The sequence below is a fragment of the Schistocerca serialis genome, chromosome 3 (genome assembly GCF_023864345.2).
Source record: "Schistocerca serialis cubense isolate TAMUIC-IGC-003099 chromosome 3, iqSchSeri2.2, whole genome shotgun sequence".
Taxonomy (NCBI): Eukaryota; Metazoa; Arthropoda; class Insecta; order Orthoptera; family Acrididae; genus Schistocerca; species Schistocerca serialis.
In genome coordinates, this window is record NC_064640.1 from 499,823,775 (window position 1) to 499,842,521 (window position 18,747).

At 40.4% G+C, this 18,747-nt stretch overlaps 1 protein-coding gene across 5 annotated transcripts in view; it reads right to left on the reverse strand.

Moving 5' to 3' along the window:
- Positions 1 to 700: 700 nt before the first annotated feature.
- LOC126470386 (carbohydrate sulfotransferase 5-like) overlaps positions 701 to 18,747 on the reverse strand; it is a 329,795-nt gene continuing 311,748 nt past the window's right edge. For 3 of the 5 annotated variants that reach the window (XM_050098219.1, XM_050098218.1, XM_050098217.1), the window contains one exon: positions 702 to 3,371. In XM_050098219.1, the coding sequence (XP_049954176.1) occupies positions 3,053 to 3,371 (319 nt within the window). In that variant the 3' untranslated portion in view covers positions 702 to 3,052. Of the gene's footprint in view, positions 3,372 to 18,747 lie in introns of all 5 variants that reach the window. The other 2 variants (XM_050098216.1, XM_050098220.1) reach the window with 2 other exon arrangements.

Sequence of the window (18,747 nt, forward strand, 5' to 3'; positions counted from 1 at the left end):
CCTGAGTAGTGTAAGCAGATGAAAAATAGAAAATTTTCAATATCTTAAAATACATATCACACTAAATGGTCTACAATAGCACTTAGGATGCTGATAATGGACTGTACCAATACTGTGACTATCTTATATGTAAAACTGCTATAGCAAGAAGAAACACAATTTATGAAACATAGTACTTTATAGAGCAACACGTAAGATAGAATGAAGTGCAGGCTGTGCATAGCACCGAACACACTGACTGGAAAATAGTGATACAGGTAACAGGATAGCCAAGGACTCATTTGCAATTGTTTAAATACTACCGGTTTTTTGGCAGTTCAACAGAGCATGCCAGGGGGCCGACCTAGATGGTCCCCATAAGCGAGCCTGTAAACTGTAGGATGCACAATCTCTGAAATTGCCCATGTCATGAGTGAAGGTATACCAAAAATAAACTATAGCAAGTAAAAGAAATAACAACCATTTATGTAAAAAAAAATTCACTCTATTTCCAAAGTGAAACTTTGTGTGTATTTATATTCATGTGGTGTACTAAGATGATAAATATCTATCATACGCAATGGATTTTGAGACATGAAATCACATATAATAGGAACGAACACAACATTTTGTTTTCAGTGTCTACTTTTATTTGAAACTGATCTCAGATAAATTTTGTTACTTGAGAAGAGTGTCTCTTGATTACAAAAGCATTCTTTTGAATTTGGGTAACAACAACCACAATAAAAAATTAACACATGCAGTTTGATAACAACTTCCTGTCAAAACCTGACATGGCAATTTATTCTCCACATGATAAAAACTTCTATGGAAAGTTTCTTTTAAAATCGACTGTACGTAACCATTTATCATGGAATAACAACACAATGTTACACAAACACTTGTTTTGACAATATTTATTTTTTTCTTGATTTTGCAGGTTACACAAACACAACAAAAATTTAACAAATTATAGTTCAGAAAGCTTGAAAACATGAAATTCACATTGACTCAAACCAGCATATGTAGGAAAAAATAAAGTAACTCCCTAACTAAAAAAATGATTATCGCCAATGCAAAAAATAACATGCAAGTTATCCATTAAAAAAGATTTTTTTTTCTAGACCAACAGTCTTTTAATATATCATTAATACTTTCATTATTGTGTTTATTGAACCTAAAATATTGAAGCCTATATTAAAAATCAATGGAAATGTTATTGAAGGCACTCTTCACACTATGGCAGTGTTCTATAAGGCAGGTGTGGATCTACATATACAACCAGAAGAGTAAAAATATGGAGGCTGCTTTATAAAAATCAACCCAATAATTCCTCACTTTTATTACAACTGAAATACTTAATTGGTATCTTGTCTTGCTAATAATGATGTTATTAGGTGGCTAGACATTGCAGTGTGTATCGAAGAAACACATTACAGCTCTTCTGGGAAACTGGAGTAGATTAAATACCTACTTCATTTGCCGCTTCAATTCCCTAAAGCATGTAGTACCTAATACTTCGAACTAGAGTCCTGGAAGTTACAGTAACCGTAAAATATGCACTAGTAAAATGACAAGGTCAGTGCCAGTTTTGGTAAATTCCTATGACATTACTTTAATAGCGCCTATATGATGAAAAAACTGTCAATAAATCTCTTCCAGTATTGATAAAAACATGAGCAAAAATTGTAATTTATTCCAGTTACAATAAAACATTATACGAAATGCTAACAATGGGCCAATCCACAGCTGTATTTCTAAAAAAACACTTGTTCAACAACAAATAGCACTGTGAAAAGTAATTCCTTTCAGTCTTGGACAACACTGCTAGTAACTGTACGTATTGCTGTATTGTAATTGTAAGTATTGCTTATTGCTCTAGCAAGCATATAATATTCTAAACCCAGTGCTGATATCCAACTCCCAGATCAAAAATTTCATGAAAACTTTTAAGCTGTGTTTTACTTTTGACTCTATAATGTGTGGCATCCACTAGAGGATTCTGAGTGACAGTAAAAACAAAACACATGTCAATTCAATGTTTGATAAGAAAGGACAGAAAACAAAATCATTCTGCACTTTCACAAAGAGATACAGAATTGTAAAACTGAAGCTTTTACCAACACTAAATAATCTGATTATTAAAGTATCATTATACTTTTTTAGATGACGTATTATATGATCAACTATTTCCTATGCAAAAAAATCAAGAACAAGAAGCCCACATGACAATTTAATGTCACAGAATAAAACTAACTAAAATCAGTGGAAGTAGCCATTTTATTTTGGCAGCTTTACTGTGTCATGTAAAAAAAAAGGTCAATTAGCAGAACATCAGATCTGGAAATGTGTAAATATTTTAATAAAACTGCCATCCCTTCCATATCAATTGACTACCAGGGAGTACTATTATCAACTGTGAGAAAATATGACCAATTTAATTGCCCTTACAATACAATAATAACATGTAATTTATATCTACAGCTGCCAAACATTAAAATTGTGATAATCAAATAAATAACTATGTCAGCAATGTAAAAATGGCCCAATCTTTTACTCCACTCTCAGACATTTCTTATGAGCACTGTATCATTAGTCTTTTATGTTTGAAAACTTAGTATAATAGTTCTGTTAAATAAGAACTACAAGAGAAATGATATAATCCATATCACATGACATGTCTCACAATATGTTCTAAATGCTAGCAGATTCCCTAAGTGCCATCACAGACTGAACAATTTTATTGCAGAATCCCGTTGTCAGTTTGAGGTTGTCCAAAACAGAAAAAAGGACACCTCACTCTATGTTTACAACTACTCTGCTTCACATATAACACACAACAGTTCAGATAAAAAGAAAATTCAGGTATACTCAGACATGGAGGGAAAAGCTATTGGCTGATATCATTCTGACCAGCAAATATCTGATTATACAAAAAGAAGTTGTCCAAATAAAAATGTACTGGAATGCTCACAGAAATAACAGTTCATTATTTAAACGCTATGAATTACCTTTCTTAGCAGTGTTCTAAGGCAATCTCTTCAGTATCACAACCACAAAATTGTGCAAGGCACTATGCAAGCTTGTAGTCACTCAGTGGATTAAACTCACGTTGATGTGTGGAGTTAAATGCCTCCACATATCCCCAAGAATCCATGGCTTGCTTGCAGTGTCGTTGTATAGCACGAACTTCCAGAAACGAAAGATCTTGACGCCAATGGAATGGAGCGGATTTCGAATTACGATATGTGCTGGAAACTCCACCAACATCCACTTTTGTATGTGTATCAAGGAACTTTTGAACATTTGGGTGGAAGTCCAGTCCAAAAAACTGGAACAGTTCTTTCACACTTCTGTAAGGTGTCACTGATAGGTCTTCATATCTCACAACCCTGCAGAACAAAGATTTCGGTATTATAAGTCTTCACAATTAAATTTACACAGTAATTTTGAAAGCTGTTGGTAATCAATATGCTCAATATGCTGTTACTGATTTGCCACTCTTTGTAAGGAACTGCAGTCCTACTGGGCCTAAGTAACGAAATACAACGTACATAAATCTCCTGTTTTTTTTTTTTTTTTTTCTCCTTAAGATACATTGAATGATAGAGCAATATCTGACTCCCTTTCACAGCAATTAATATTAATCTAATAAACATTTGTAGACAATACAAAAGTTCTTATGAAATGAATGTTTGACAGATATTACCCACGTGCCCTGAATGATTGTCCCTCTCAACCTAGCTCTCTCTCACACATTTTGTATCAGTTAGGCACCACAGCATGAATGACATGTCTCCATTCCCTCAAATACTATTCTTTGCTTTAAAAGCTGAGAAGCTGAGACCTTCCTCAGGTCATGGTCATCTTTAACAGTATACTTTTTTTTCTTACCTGTACCACCTGGATTTTAGTTTTGGTACTGCAATTTAAAAAAATGAAAGAGTCAAAAACCAATGAGATACACAAGTGGGTAGTACTCATTAGAAATAATTACAATTTGAAAACTGATTTTTTAAGTGAGTCCAAATACTGAAGTTCTGGAGATATAGTGAATGATCAAAAGAGGAACAGTTATTGTGTTCAGAAGATTGTTGTTCATTTTCACTGATCTTCACTTTTTCACACTCTTTATTATTAAGTGTAAAAAGTTGCTACTAAATAATATGCACATTGAATCCAACAATTTTCTGATCACCATCTTAACTATCAGGTAAAATGGAAATATTACTATTAAAACAGTACTGGTACTATTACAGTTCCACTTTGTACCTTTATTTTAGTTGAAAATTTTTCTTCCCCATAGCTTTGTAAAGCTGTACAGCATGCCGAACTATACAAAAATATGTTAGTCTGAACCTGATTTCATATTCTTCAATAAGCATGAAAATAAAAATCTTGAATGCTGGTGCTCTACAGCTTTTAGATATTTGTTAAATAACAGCTTCCAAACACCATGAGAGGCACTTAAATTGTTTATTAATCAAACCAGTACTTGGGTGTATAACCCAAGTTCAGTGATATCTGATACAGAGGAACAAACAACTGTATGTACTTCAATTTCTACAAAATAACAACTTTATACATAATAGCAGAAACATAAGTCTACTTACATTATGTATCTCTGTAGCAAAAAGCCAGCTATAATTTCTTATGTTGTTCAGCTATGCATAAAGAAAGCAAACAACCATGTGGATACCTAGAACCTGATTAAAACCATGTCTGTGTCAATATGATAGGATATGAAATCCATTCTACCTCATAGTACACATGTTGATGTGTACGTTACTGTTGTCAAATCTTAGGCAGTGACAAGTCTTCATCACATCTGACATAACTTTCATGTAGTGTAAACATGGAACTGACACATCAAAGAGTCTATATTACATGTCTTTTGTTATTTCTAAGAACATACTGCCAACTCCAGCATCTCGGGCCAGAAGAATCTATATTACATGTTCTTAGAAATAACAAAAGACAAATAATAATATCTAGAAATGTCATGGATAAAATATGTATTTAACAAGTTGGTACACAACATAGAACTCCACAGTGAGAGGAAAAAGACTGTTCCTCTGATTTGGCATATCAACTACAGATTTGACTTAAACTGAACTTTGCCCAACTATTAAAACCAGTTTCAGTGATCTGGTGCTGGTATTTCCTTCAATATGAGAAAAAATTGTGCACAGTGGTAACACCAGTTCCCATCAGATCACTGAAGTTAAGTGTTGCCGGGCTTGTCTAGCACATGCATGGGTGACTGTCCAGGTCTGTTGCCAAACTGGGGAGCATTTAGTCCTTGTGAGAACAACTGAGTAGTTACCCAATTGGAAAGTAGCAGTCTGCTCATGAAAAATGATAATGGCTGGGAAAGTGGTGTTTAGTTTAGTTTATGAAAAACAATTGTGTTGTGCTTCAACAACTTCAGTTACTCTGGTACCTAGGGTATGGCAAGGCTTAGAGGGTGGAAGATAGTCAGCAAGAGTGTGAGGCAGTTAATGTCATTGAGTGCCCAATGAGTAATCAAAGAGGATTTGTTTTTGAACAATCAAAGTGTTCAAACAAGATTCTACTATGGTGGTTCATAATGTTAAATTATTTCCTGAAAGGGAGAATTCAGGATGTTGTCTTGAATGAAGAGTCACTCACAGATACATAAGTAACATCTGGTGTGTTTCAGAGGAGTGCAATACAAATATTGCTGCTGATGTTACACAATAATGAGTTAGTGGAGCATGTTAAGTGTAGTCCAGGCTTTTCTCAGATGATGCAAAGAAAACTCTACCCATAAAAACTGCCATTTATATCAAGATAGACGTAAACAAAATATTAGCTTGGTGTATAGACTGACAGTTAGCTCTTAATGTAGAGAAATGCAGTCATATATTTTATGAAACATAACTGCATAGTATCATTTGACTATAGGATTAATGGATTACAACAAGACATGTCATACAATAGTTTGGTATAAAAATGTGTAGAGACAGTAACTGGAAGGATCACATAGGCTCAAATCATAGGAAAAACAATTAGCAGGCTACAGTGCTTTGGTAGCATACTGAGAAACTAAACTTTATTTGTAAAAGAGGTTACTGTAGTAACCAAAACCAACTGCGGGAACGCCTTGGGCTGCGGATCGGAGCCGCCAGGCGGGGAAGCCGCTGGCGGTGGAGCATGCACCACCGGGTAAACACAGGACGAGTCGGGCAACAGACCAACGACAACTGACAACAACCGACCACGACCGACTACAACCGACACAACAATGAAGAGATAAACAACGGAGGCTTGTGGAAACCACAACACCAAACACCAACAGTAAATCCACTCAGAACCAGAGCCAGGCAAATGTCAACAATGAGCAACGACTAGAACGCAGTACTGCCGAGATAGAAACAAAATCCAGAGCGAGTACCAGACTGACTGGACCAGTGCAGAGCGGGTCCCTATATACGAAACCGGAGGGAGCGGCTATTGGCCGCTGTCTGCACGTGGCGTAGCGGTGGCGCCCTCGCTGCACGAGAGTTGCTGCACGGAATAGCGGCCGCGGAGACGGAGCCCTCTATGGGCTGACCACGTCCATTTGTTCTCGCGCGTGTTCGATTTCCGCAGCGGAACGTACTAGAGTTACATAAAAAAAAATTCTATAGCCCATACAGAATACTGCTCAAGTGTACGGAACCAGTATAGTTCAGACTAAGAGGAAACACTGAGCATATGCAAAGATGGGTATTACATAGTTTGTTTTAGTGGCAGAAATGTTGAAAAATGTTAACTGGCTGACACTCTAAGAAAGAAGCTGAAAAATGTAAGAAAAACTACTAAGAAAACTTCAAGAACTCTCTTTTGGGTAATAAACAATGAATATTCTTCTGGACCCTACTTATCTATCCTGTAGAGATCATGCAGGTAAAATTAGGGAAATAATAGATGAGCCATCCATCCATCTGTAAATAGAAGATGATAAACTCTTAATATATGGTGCCATTGAGAGTATCCTCAGCCATGTACTTAACACAGACTCACAGAGTACAGATGTAGGTACAACAACTATAAAAAGATATCAAATTCTTGCTCACAAGAAGTCAGAATCGGCAGCAGGATGAAATTCAGCTACTGTGAGCCTTGCCAACAACAAGACTTAAAATACTATCCCAAAATGTCAAAAATCATGTTGGGAAATCGATCACTATGCACACAATCTATAGAATGTAGCCCATTAAAAAATTACCAATAACTGTTTTGACTATTGTACATAAATGATTTGGTCTTAAAAAATTACCAATAAATTTCACATTTTCAGATGATGCTTTGGTTTGGAAATATTTTTTATCTAAAGTACAGTGTTCTGAAATCCAGACAAATGTTGAAAAAATCAGTACTTGATGGAGAGTGTAGCAACCAGTCTTTAATATAGGCATTTAAAACTCAATGTGCATAAGTAGATGACAATTTCTCATATCATTTGAGCACAATATCAGCAGTCAGCCAACAAAATAAATTAAATAGAATGACTAGTGAAACTAATATGAGATGGAATGAGAATACAAAACTTTTAGTTGTAACGATACAACTCAGATTCCAAGATGATCTGTACTAAAATTATAAAACTTAATCTAATGTCGGATGCATCTTTTATAATCAACTACCTGAGTACTGCGTGCTGCCTGGGTACATATTTATTTCAATTATAATAGTCCACCTCCTCCTACCCCCTCTCTCTATCCACCTTCTCCTGACCCTCTCTTTATTCACCTGCTTCTTCCCCTCTGTCCATCTGCTGCTTCCCCTATGTCCATCTCCTCTTCCCCCTTTCTGCCCATCTTTTCCATCTCCCTCTCTATCTATCTCCTCTTACCCCCTTCTCAATCGCTCTCCTTTGTTCCTCCCCTCTATATCTGTCCATCTGGTACTCCCTTTCTTTCTTTCCATTTGTTTTTCCCACCTGCCCCTGTCTATCTGCTCCCACCTCTATCAACGAGCTCCTTCCCCCTCTGTCCATCTTCTCCTCCCAACGTTCTCTCTCCATCTCCTCCTCCCCCTCTCTCTATCAATCTCCTCCTATTTACTTTCCCTGTCCATTTCCTCCTCCCCCTCTCTCTGCCTATTTCCTTCTCTCTCTTCCTCTCCCATTCCATCAGGAGATTGCTGGTACTAATCCCCACAGTATTTCTTTCCAGACAGCAAGTATTGTGTGTACCATGTTTGGTTGAAATCGATCAAGGGCTTTAGGAGGAGCTTTTTACTTATGGCTTTGCCCATATACACATGTCACATATATTTAATGTATTTCATACATATTTGCACAAATATTTCACCTGTATCCCTAGTGAATTTCATCCTGCAGTAATGTTTTCAGGCAGCTCAATTTTTATGATGTCAAATCCAGTGAACTATGTGTCATACAATGATATAGTTTTGTGTGTACATCCAGTGGTGTACGTGGATACAGTCGGTGAAATGTGCTGCACACAGAGTTAATAGCAAACAACTATAAAGTTAAAACATTGTGCCTGATGCTGCAGATTTTCACACATCTCAGTGTTTATGACATCATATTTCCTGAATCATGCATTGTACAGTGATATATTTTTGAAGATGCATTCAGTGGTATATGTGAATACTGTCAGCAAAATCTGTTGTTAATAGAGTGAGTAGTGAAGAAATAATAAAACTAAAGGGTCATGTCTGGTACTGCAGTTTTACTGCACGAATAGCAAAAGCGTAGCAAGTGATAAACTTTTTTCCTTTCACAATTTTGTGGTGGGGGATCAGTGAGAAGAAGTTCTCATAAAGCTATGAAATAAGGTGTAAGGTTTGTTGCAAGTCATTAACTGCTCTCACTCACAAATACTGCATTAATATGATCTGCCTACTTGCATGTCATGAGCTGTGCTTCTTTTTCACCTCTGCACCCACCCCTTTGAGAGATAGGTGGTTCCTACCATTTACAACAGTTCTTTCCACACACTAGGTGATGCGTGTACCAAGTTTAGTTGAAATTGATCAATTGGTTTAGGAGATGATATGGAACATTCATACATACATGCATTCACTTCTATAATATGGTTGGTTGGCTGATGTGTTGGTTGATTTGATTGGGAGGGGAGGGGGGTGGGGGGAGGAGACCAAATAGCGAGGTCATTGGTCCCACAATACAAGATAGCAGAAACTAAGGGAGGAACAACACCAACAGCACAGTCCAGTTGATGGGCAAGGAATACAGGCAAACAAAGAGGCAGAAGGAATGTCAGGGCAGCAGGAAGAGTAAAGAACAGGAGAGGGCAGAGGTGGGGAGGGAGGACAGCTGGGGTGCCCTAGAGGCACCAGTACAGTCGGTGACCAATCTGAATCCCCACACCATACCATGATCTTGACACAACAGGGTCAACACCAGGCAAAGAAGCCACATGGAAAGGGGAAACAAAATGGTACAAAAGACTAGATAAAACTTACTGAAAAGGGGGGAAGCCTGGCTGGCATGGAGACAAAATTGAAGGACTCCCAGAGCAATGCCAGTGCTAACCAAGTCTAGAAGGAAATTCAGGTACTTAAATGTGGGAGGATAAATCACTTTTGCAAAGAAAACTGAGGACAGATGTAACCACACAATGGTCATCCATTAACACCTAGTAGGAGAGCAGGAGGGCATTTACAGTGCTAAGCACCAAAAGATGGGAGCAGTCCAGCAAAATACAGATCACGGCCCCACAGTAGTTACAAGGGGGTGGGGGATCATTACAAAGTAAAAAACTGTGGGTCAACCAGGTATGACTGATATGAAGATTGCTGAGAATGATATATTCTTCCTGGGAAAGGCAGAGGGGAAAAACACCATATGGTTGGTGTCCCCTTAATCACATGACACCTATTAGACAGGGGGTTCCCCCCCACCCCAAGAGTTGGCTCCCAACTCAGTGAAAGTAATCTGATGTGAAGGTGCAAATCTGCCCTTGGAGGGGCCATGGAGAATGGATTGAGCTGGCTGCTTCCCCCAGCCTGATGACTGACAAGCCCATTAGATAGGATACCCACATGGCCAGGAATCCAAAGGGAATCAGCCAAACAAGCAGCACAGTCAAGATTGGCAAGAAAGTTGTGGACAGCACAGACACAGGGATGGTGAAAAAAACACCAGTCAATAGCCTGAAGACCACTCATCAAGCCCATACATAAAAAAACTTGGGTAAGGGAGAACTGTTTAACAAAGCAAAGGGCCTGGTAAATGGCTATCTATTCAACAGTGAACACCCCACATGTTGCAGGTGAGAGATAATGTTCCATGCCAACAGAAGATGTGAAGGCATATCCCATGTGATTGGTGAATTTAGAGCCATTGGTGGGGAAAAGAAGAAGAAGAAGGAGGAGGAGGAGGAGGAGGAGGAGGAGGAGGAGGAGAAGAAGAAGAAGAGGAACAAACAATGAGACACCACTGGAACGATTGAGATTTTTGGACACCAGAAGAAATCTATTTGAATCCAGGGCCAAGAACTAACCAAGATTGGGTGTTCAGGAGAGAATGAAGGGGCAAGACAAAGAGGGAAGATGGAAATCACAGCACAGAAATCAATGTGGAGCCCAACCAGTGAACCCATTTGAGGGTGAAAAAACAGGTGGATGACATGACGTGTCCACGAAAAGAATAGAATACGAGGGGCAAGTGAGGATATCAATGGCATAGGAAACAAGGAGCTGGAACAGCTGAACAAAATGGGGGGAGGGGGGTGGGGGTGGGGGGAGGATCCCAGCATCAACCAAAAGTCTATCAACAGGGTTAGCATGAAAGGCACTGCTGGCCAAACAGATACGATGATGGTGGACCAGGTCCAAGAGGAGCAGTGTGAAAGGGGCAGCTGAGCCATAAACTTGAGAACCATAGTCCAGATAGGATGGAACTAAGGCTCAATAAAGGCAGAGAAGAATCGAATGATCCACACACCAAGATGGGTTGGCAAGGAAGCAAGCACATAAGAGTTTATGGAAACAGCCGGTCTTCAGAAGGCAGATATGGGGCAACCAAGTAAACTTATTATCAAAAAGAAGAGCCAAGAAATGGACCATGGTCAGGCATTGGGTATTGATGTAGAGACCTGGATCAGGATGGACTGTAGTAAGATGACAGAAATGCACCATCCATGTTTTAAGGGGGGAGAACTGAAAACTCTGTGAGAGAGTCCATGAGGAATCGTACCAGATGGCACCCTGGAGCTGTCCCTCCACAGAGGCCAATGAGTGGGAACTAGCCCACATATAGAAATCATCCCCATACAGAGCAGGGGTGGCCACTGGTCTGGCAGAGGCCATGTGTCCATTAACAGTGATGAGGAAAAGAAGGACACTTAACACGGAACCCTGTGGAATGTCATTTTCCAGGATTTGTGGAGAGCTTAGGACAGTGCCAGCATGAACTCCAAAAAACTGGTGGGACAGGAACTGGTAAATAAAAACTGAGAGAGGACCTGGAACACCCCATTCATGGAGTGTAAGTAAGAGGTGATGGTGTCAAGCTCTGTATAGGGTTTACAGAGTTTGAAGAAAACTGCAACAAGATGGCGGTGTTGATAAAATGCCAGCCAAACTGTGGTTTCTAATCAAACTTTGCTCAAACTGATTGACTGGGAACAATTGAGGGACAAGGTATCCTTATCAGGCTTGAAGACAGGAACTACAGTACTGTCCCTCCAGTGAGAGAAAAAAACACCTTGGAACTAAATATGTCTAAACACCCAGAAATGATATTGTAGTTGTGGAGGACTGAGGTTTAGAAGCAATTGGTAATGGATGAGATTGAGGCCAGGGTCTGAATCGTGGGAAGAGAAGAGGGCCAGAAGAAGTTCCCATTTAGTAAAACATTCATTGTAAAATTCCATCTGAACGGGGTGAAACATAAGTGGGAGGCTTCAGCTTCCTACTTCTGGTGGAGGAAAGCAACCAGATAGGAGGCTGACGTTGATGCTGTTGCAAAGTGGATTGCAAGATGTCCCATGAGAACTGATGGATCCGTACAAAGGCCACCCACGAGGGCAAGGCCAGGGATGGAAGATGGCTGCTGGCAACCTCGGAGGGTGTGGAGCATAGCCCATACCCGCAATGAAGAAAAAGAAGAACCTAGGGAGGAGACGGACCATTCCTAACACACCAACTTGCTCTGTTTGATTAAGTAATATGCTTTGTCATGAAGGCTTGTAAAGCTAATAACACTAGCAAAGGATGGGTGCTGCTTAAGGCATTTAAAGGCTTGAAAGTGATCATAGATTGCAGTGACAATCACCATACTTAACTACAGGGCTGAATGGTGGTGAAAGAGGCCTGTTGAGTACCAGGCAATGCTGGTGGTGCAAATAATTGTATTGGACATGTCACAGATGACTGAATCACTACAACCTGACAAAATTTGATAAACACAACCTGGGGGTATATAGAGGCCAATAGAATGATTCAAAGCCTGGTGGGGTAACACTAACAACATCTATGAGGGTAAGTCAATTATTATCCACAAAGTAGTTATAGAATTTTATTGTAATCAAATAGTAAACTTTCAAGAACATCATTTTTTGACATAGTCTCCTTGCATTTCAACGCAATTGGTCCATTGTTGTATGAGCTTCCTGATGCCCTCATAAAAGAAGGTGTTCGGTTAAGCTGCGAGCCAGGAATGCACCGCTTCTTTCACTGCCTCGTCCAAGGCAAATCAACAGCCTCGTAATGCCTGTTTGAGAGGACGAAACAAGTGACAGTCACAAGGGGCAAGATCGGGACTATATGGAGGATGATCCAGTACTTCAAATTTGAGTTTCTGGAGCATTTCAGCAGTGTGGACTGCAGTTTGTGGATGGACAATGTTGTGCAACAACACAACACCTTTTGACAGCAACCCTCAGTGTTTGCTTCGAATTGCAGTCTTTAGCCTGGCAGTAGGCATCTCACTGTAATGTACACTGTTTATTGTTGTGCCCCTTCCCCATAATGTTCCAGTACTGGGCCTTATGCATCCCAAAATACCGTAAGCATCAATTTTCCTGTGGACAGATGGGTCTTGAACTTTTTCTTGCACGGCAAATTTGGATATTTCCATTCCATACTCTGCTGCTTACTCCCCAGCTCGTAATGATAGATCCATGTTTTGTCACCAGTAATGATCTTGTCTAAGAAGTTGTCCCCTTTGTTACCATAGTGATCCAAATGTTTCTAGCAGATGTCCAAGCACGTTTGTTTATCCAACTGTGCGAGTTGTTTTGGGACCCCTCTCACACAAACTTTATGAAACCTAAGTCTGTTGTGGATGATTTCGTAGGCAGAACTGTGACTAATTTGCAGATAATGTGCCACTTCGTCAATAGTTAACGGTCTGTCAAAGAGAATCATTTCATGTGAACGCTCAATGGTTTCTTCATTTGTGGCGGTAAATGCTCGTCCAGCTCCTTCATCGTGCGTAACACTTGTGCGACCATTTCTGAATTTTTCAATCCATTCGTAGACACCCCATTATGGCAAAACACTGTTCCCGTACCGTATCAAAAGTCTTCGATGAATTTTGGCCCTTGATATGCCTTCCAACCACAAAAAATGGATCACTGAACATTTCTCTTCTTTGGTGCAAATAGACAGCAGAGCAGCTACGATTAACAGCACGGCAGCGATAACGAAACTAACCTAGCAGCTTGAAAATTGCAAAGATATAACAACAAATAAACACAGCATGCGTCATCAACATAAAATGACAATACTACCAAAATAAACAAAAATATAACTAAATTGCTGATAATAATTGACTTACCCTCGTATATGGGCCGACATGCAAATGTCACCAGAAACCCTCAAAAGACCAACCTGGTTCCAACAGAAAGCATGGAATCCATGAAGTGTTGGTGAGTGAGCATCAGTAAAATGAGATTCCTGGAAAATGACACCAATTGTGGAGTAAAAGGAAATAAGGGACTCTAACTCTGGAAGGTGACTGTTCCATTGAATAAGCACGGAATGGGGGTCCAAATGGAATTCAAATGGGCTGAAGCTGGTGACACCACTGGGTCACCAGCTATCACTACCAAGGACAGGGTGATGTCCATAAGCAAGAGATCAGACAGGTTGCAAGGGGGCAGTCAGCGGCTGTGGGGGCACTGGAAGAGCTCTGCTCCGGGACTTAAGCATCTTCTTCTTCTTCTTCTTTTTCTTCTTCCCTTTCATGGATCAAGGAGGGCAGGACCCAAAAAGAGAGCAGGCTTCAGCAAGATCTGGAACTGAGTAAGAGCAGGTGACCTTGGAGTGCACAGACTGTGGGTCCTGCTGCTGACTTGCAGGAGCAAGCCTTCAGTCTGGGAGATGCAGGGGCAAAAGTGGTCCAGGTAGGGTACCCATTACTGGCAGATGCTGAAGAAAGGGGACACTTCTCCAGTTGGGTAGGGGGAGCAGCATCTGGATGGGAGGGTGTGAGAACTGTAGGGGAGGGGCGAGGAAATGTGAGGTGGGCAGGACTGGGATAAGGACGAGGAAGGAGTAGGAAAGGACATAACAGACACAAACCTAGATGTGAGGGTGAAGATAGTTATATTTCTGGCAAGCCTCAGTGTAGGATAAATGATCAAGGGGATTCTATTCCAGTATCTTTTCCTTTGCATAAACTTGGCAATCCAGTGAGCATAGTGAGTGATGGTCATGATAATGCACACGGGCAGCATAACACAGAGCTGTCCCTCAGGGAGTGGATGTCCACATTCACCACATAGAGTGTCTGCTCTACAGCGGGAAGACATGTGCCCAAAATGCAAACACCGAAAACACGTCATGGGTGATGGTATGTACAGCTTCACATCACATGGGTAAACCACAATTGCCGCCTTCTCTGTGAGGGTATCCCTCACAAAGACCACAGAAGCACCAGTACTGATTTGATTGTCCTTACAGCCTTTCTGAACAAGCCAAACAAAATTAATATCCCACCATTTGAGACTAGAACAGAGTTCCTCATGAGTTTGAAAATGAGGTTTCTCTGAAAATCGACTCCCTGAACTATATCCAAAGATTGGTGAGCAATAATGGACATCAGGATGTTGGCAAGATGGTCAAAGGCATGAAGGGTCATAGACTGAAAGGCAGAAGTAGTTCTGATCAACAGCGAAGCCGACTACATCTTACTCACAAAAAACCCATTGCGTGTGAGGTTGAAAAAGGCCAATGATGTTTACAGTATTCGATGCCCCACATATTGTCTACCAAGCAACCATAATGTTGGCTTCTAATGGCAACATGGGGCAGGACTGGAGGTATCCAATGATGAGCACAGCATGAGACTATGGAGCATAGCTTAACTGCTCAGTCGATGAGTAACTCACAACAGTGCTAGCAATACTGATACAAAGCAGAGCAATGTCAATGATAAAGAAGTAAATATTGCATTGTATCTACAACAGCTGTCAAAGTTGACATTTCACCAGAAAGTAACCCAAGGAATTTTAGAGAGTGAGGAAAAAGTGGCTGCTAAAATATTAGCTTTTCTGTAGGATGAACAGTTAATGATGATGATACCTGCTTATCTAGTGAAAGTGATATTGAAACAGGTGTTGAGCTACACAGTTCATTACCCTTGTTGGACAGGGAGCCACAAATTCTGTCTCCAGTGAAACATAGTAAAGGACAATTGTTGTCCATGGAGCAGGTACTACACATAATTAATGTATATGGAAAAAAAGGGGGGGGGGGGGGGTTATGAACAGATTTCAAATAAGTCTGCAGCTATATATATGACCATGTAGTGCATAAGAAAAACTATGGATATTCAAGTGAGGACAAGGTGCACTTGTTACAAAATCTGTGTTTGTGCATTTCAAGGATGCTTGATACAATTTACAGGATGTGCATGATCCTACTACATAATGCACATCAAACTGGACACAATACAAATAACAGTGATTTCAAGGAAAGCTATGGATGGTTGCAGAGATTCAAACAGTGCTACAGACTTGGAAGACATAAGATAACAAAAGTTCAAACAAAGCATCAACTTGACAATGCACAGCAAACTATGAAATAATCCCATCAGTCAATAAAGAACTTGTTTTCAACTCTGAACAATCAGGATTTGATGAGGAAATGCACATGAAAGGGACCCTGGAAATTAAAGGTAGCAAGACAGTTTTATCAACATCAATTAATATCAATGCCATAATGCATTCATTATGCTGACTGTTAATCTGGATGGCGAATTGGATGGAAGTTATTTATTGTGCTGTGAAAAGTTGGAGATGCTCTGCCCCTTACAATTCTTTATGGTGTGTGTGATCTTACAAGGGCAGTAGGGAATATTTATGTCACAGCAAGCAAGAGTGGGAAAATGAGTGTAAGCAAACTACAGCTATGGTTTGAGCACTGCTTTTGGTGAACAGCTGGTCAAAATAATTGCTTTTGCTTGATATATGGTCTGTGTATAAAAACCATACTCCTTTAGAGCAACCTGTAAAGTGTGTGACATTGCAATTCATATCACCTGGAACTACTGGACAAATTCAGCCTGTGGATGCTTGTTTTTCTGTGCCTATAAAATATATCATCACACTAGCCACAGCTACACCTTAAAGGATAGCCAGTTTCATGATAAGCTCCATGACAGACCATTTCACAATTGGCTGCATGCCATCACATTCAATCAGTTCTCATACACTGTTAGTGATATGACTGTATAGGCATCTTTTAAGGGTGGATTCCTAGCTGAACAGCCTACATGGTCTGTAACTCATAAAGAGTTTGCCCTTGATCTTGATGGTGTGAACCTTTGTGATCACGGTAGCATGCCATTTTTCATTTGGTGTTGATGATGCAAGTTAATGGTTTGTTTTGAACATTTATTGAACATTGATAATGTCCATTATGGGAAGTGTAATACATACATCACATAGAAGGTTGATCTGTCCCTCCCAGACACTCATTTCTGTCATCCCCCTGATGCACATGGTGAGTTGTTATTAGTTAATATTTTCCTGTCATAACTGTTAACACAACACTTGCAAAGGAGCTTTACTAAAGATTGAACTTGTGACCTCGTACTCAATGGGTTACTTGTTACAGAGTCCACTTTGCCAAACTTTGTCTTTGATAGTTTCCATGAAAAATAATGGCTTGGCAGAGGTAGAAAAGTCCCCGTCAGTCATGGTGCACAACAGGTAGTGGGGAAAGGGTTTCACCCCAAGCTGGAAAGCCTGGCCCTCCTCTCAGGGGGTAGCCAGGGAAGGGGAGGCTGCAGAGTCATAAGAAGCAACATTGAAAGATACATTCCCAAACAGAGAGATGGCCGTGTAAGAATGGCCAGTTTTTTGGAGCTTAACGCATTTAATATGCACAGTGTTCACCCTGATGCCACCCACTCTGATCAGGAGTTCTTCCTGTGGGCACCACATTGCCACAGCAAGAACCATCTGGCATGGCAGCCATTGCCAGCAGCTCTGATGCTCCAGAATGACAAGCAAGTATTTCTAGGCATACAGAAGGAAGTAGCAGCTCATGTATCAGACGTGTGATTCTCCTGTTGTCAGGGGGCTCAATCATAAGGGTACATAACAACCCCACCACATGGACTGTCTACTGTGCTGGCTATACAGCATTAAGGGATGTTTGGGAAATAATGGATGAGGCAATAAGGCCATGTGCTGAAAATGCTAAATAAGGTGTTCTTCCACAGATGGTTCACGTTACAGAAACAAAATTTAGAGGGGGACGTAAAGCCCCAATGGGATACCAAAAATGCTGAAAAGGAATGGAGAAGAAAAAAACAAGAGGAACAAAACTGTAAGAGATAGCAGAAACCAGGAGGATAGCCCAGCTAGGACACCAAGAGAGGGAAAGAAGAGGGCAAAAGGAAAGGGAATGCATCTTGGGAAGGAAGAATGGGCTGTAATAGTTTGGGGCCTGATGTGTGCCATGCACGAACTTACGAAATAGCTGTGAGCCCTCAAAGGGCACTTTCATAATACATATAGATGCCAAACATGCTTAAGTATGGGCAAAGACTGTAGTATTCTCCAACTGTGTTTGGCCAGCCGGAGTGGCCGAGTGGTTCTAGGCACTACAGTCTGGAACCGCGCGACTGCTGCGGTCGCAGGTTCGAATCCTGCCTCGGGCGTGGGTGTTTGTGATGCCCTTAGGTTAATTAGGTTTAAGTAGTTCTAAGTTCTAGGGGACTGATGATCACAGCAGTTAAGTCCCATAGCGCTCAGAGCTATTTGAACCAACTGTGATTTATGCCCATTCTCTGGATAGTGTTCATCCATGGCTGACTTTTCCAGCCCCCAGATGACAACATGCTTCCTCTGCAATGTAGAATAATATAATGTGATGAATGGTACACAACAAAACTATCACAATTTGTTTTGGCAAACCTGGTCATGGAGTAATATTATTAAGGAGCTCTGAACTCTGCACCACCTTGCCCATATTGTTTCCACTGACAGTATCTGATATGATCTGATGGTGAAATGGTACTGCACCAGTTTGTGGATCACATGGGTAGGTTCACCCAAAAATTAAATTTAGTGTCAAGATAGAGTGGGATGGCAAACAATGTTTCGTGGATGTGCTAATCAAATGGAAGACAGTTGGCTGGCTTGACCATTTGGTATATAACAAATGTACCCATACTGACCAGGACCTGAACATGCACAAAACAAAGTTGTCTTGAAAATTTTAGCACATAATGTAAATATAATTCCTGAGGATGGGCATATATAGTCTGAACCTCAGCATTTGATGTTCAAGTACAGTGAAAATGGCTACACC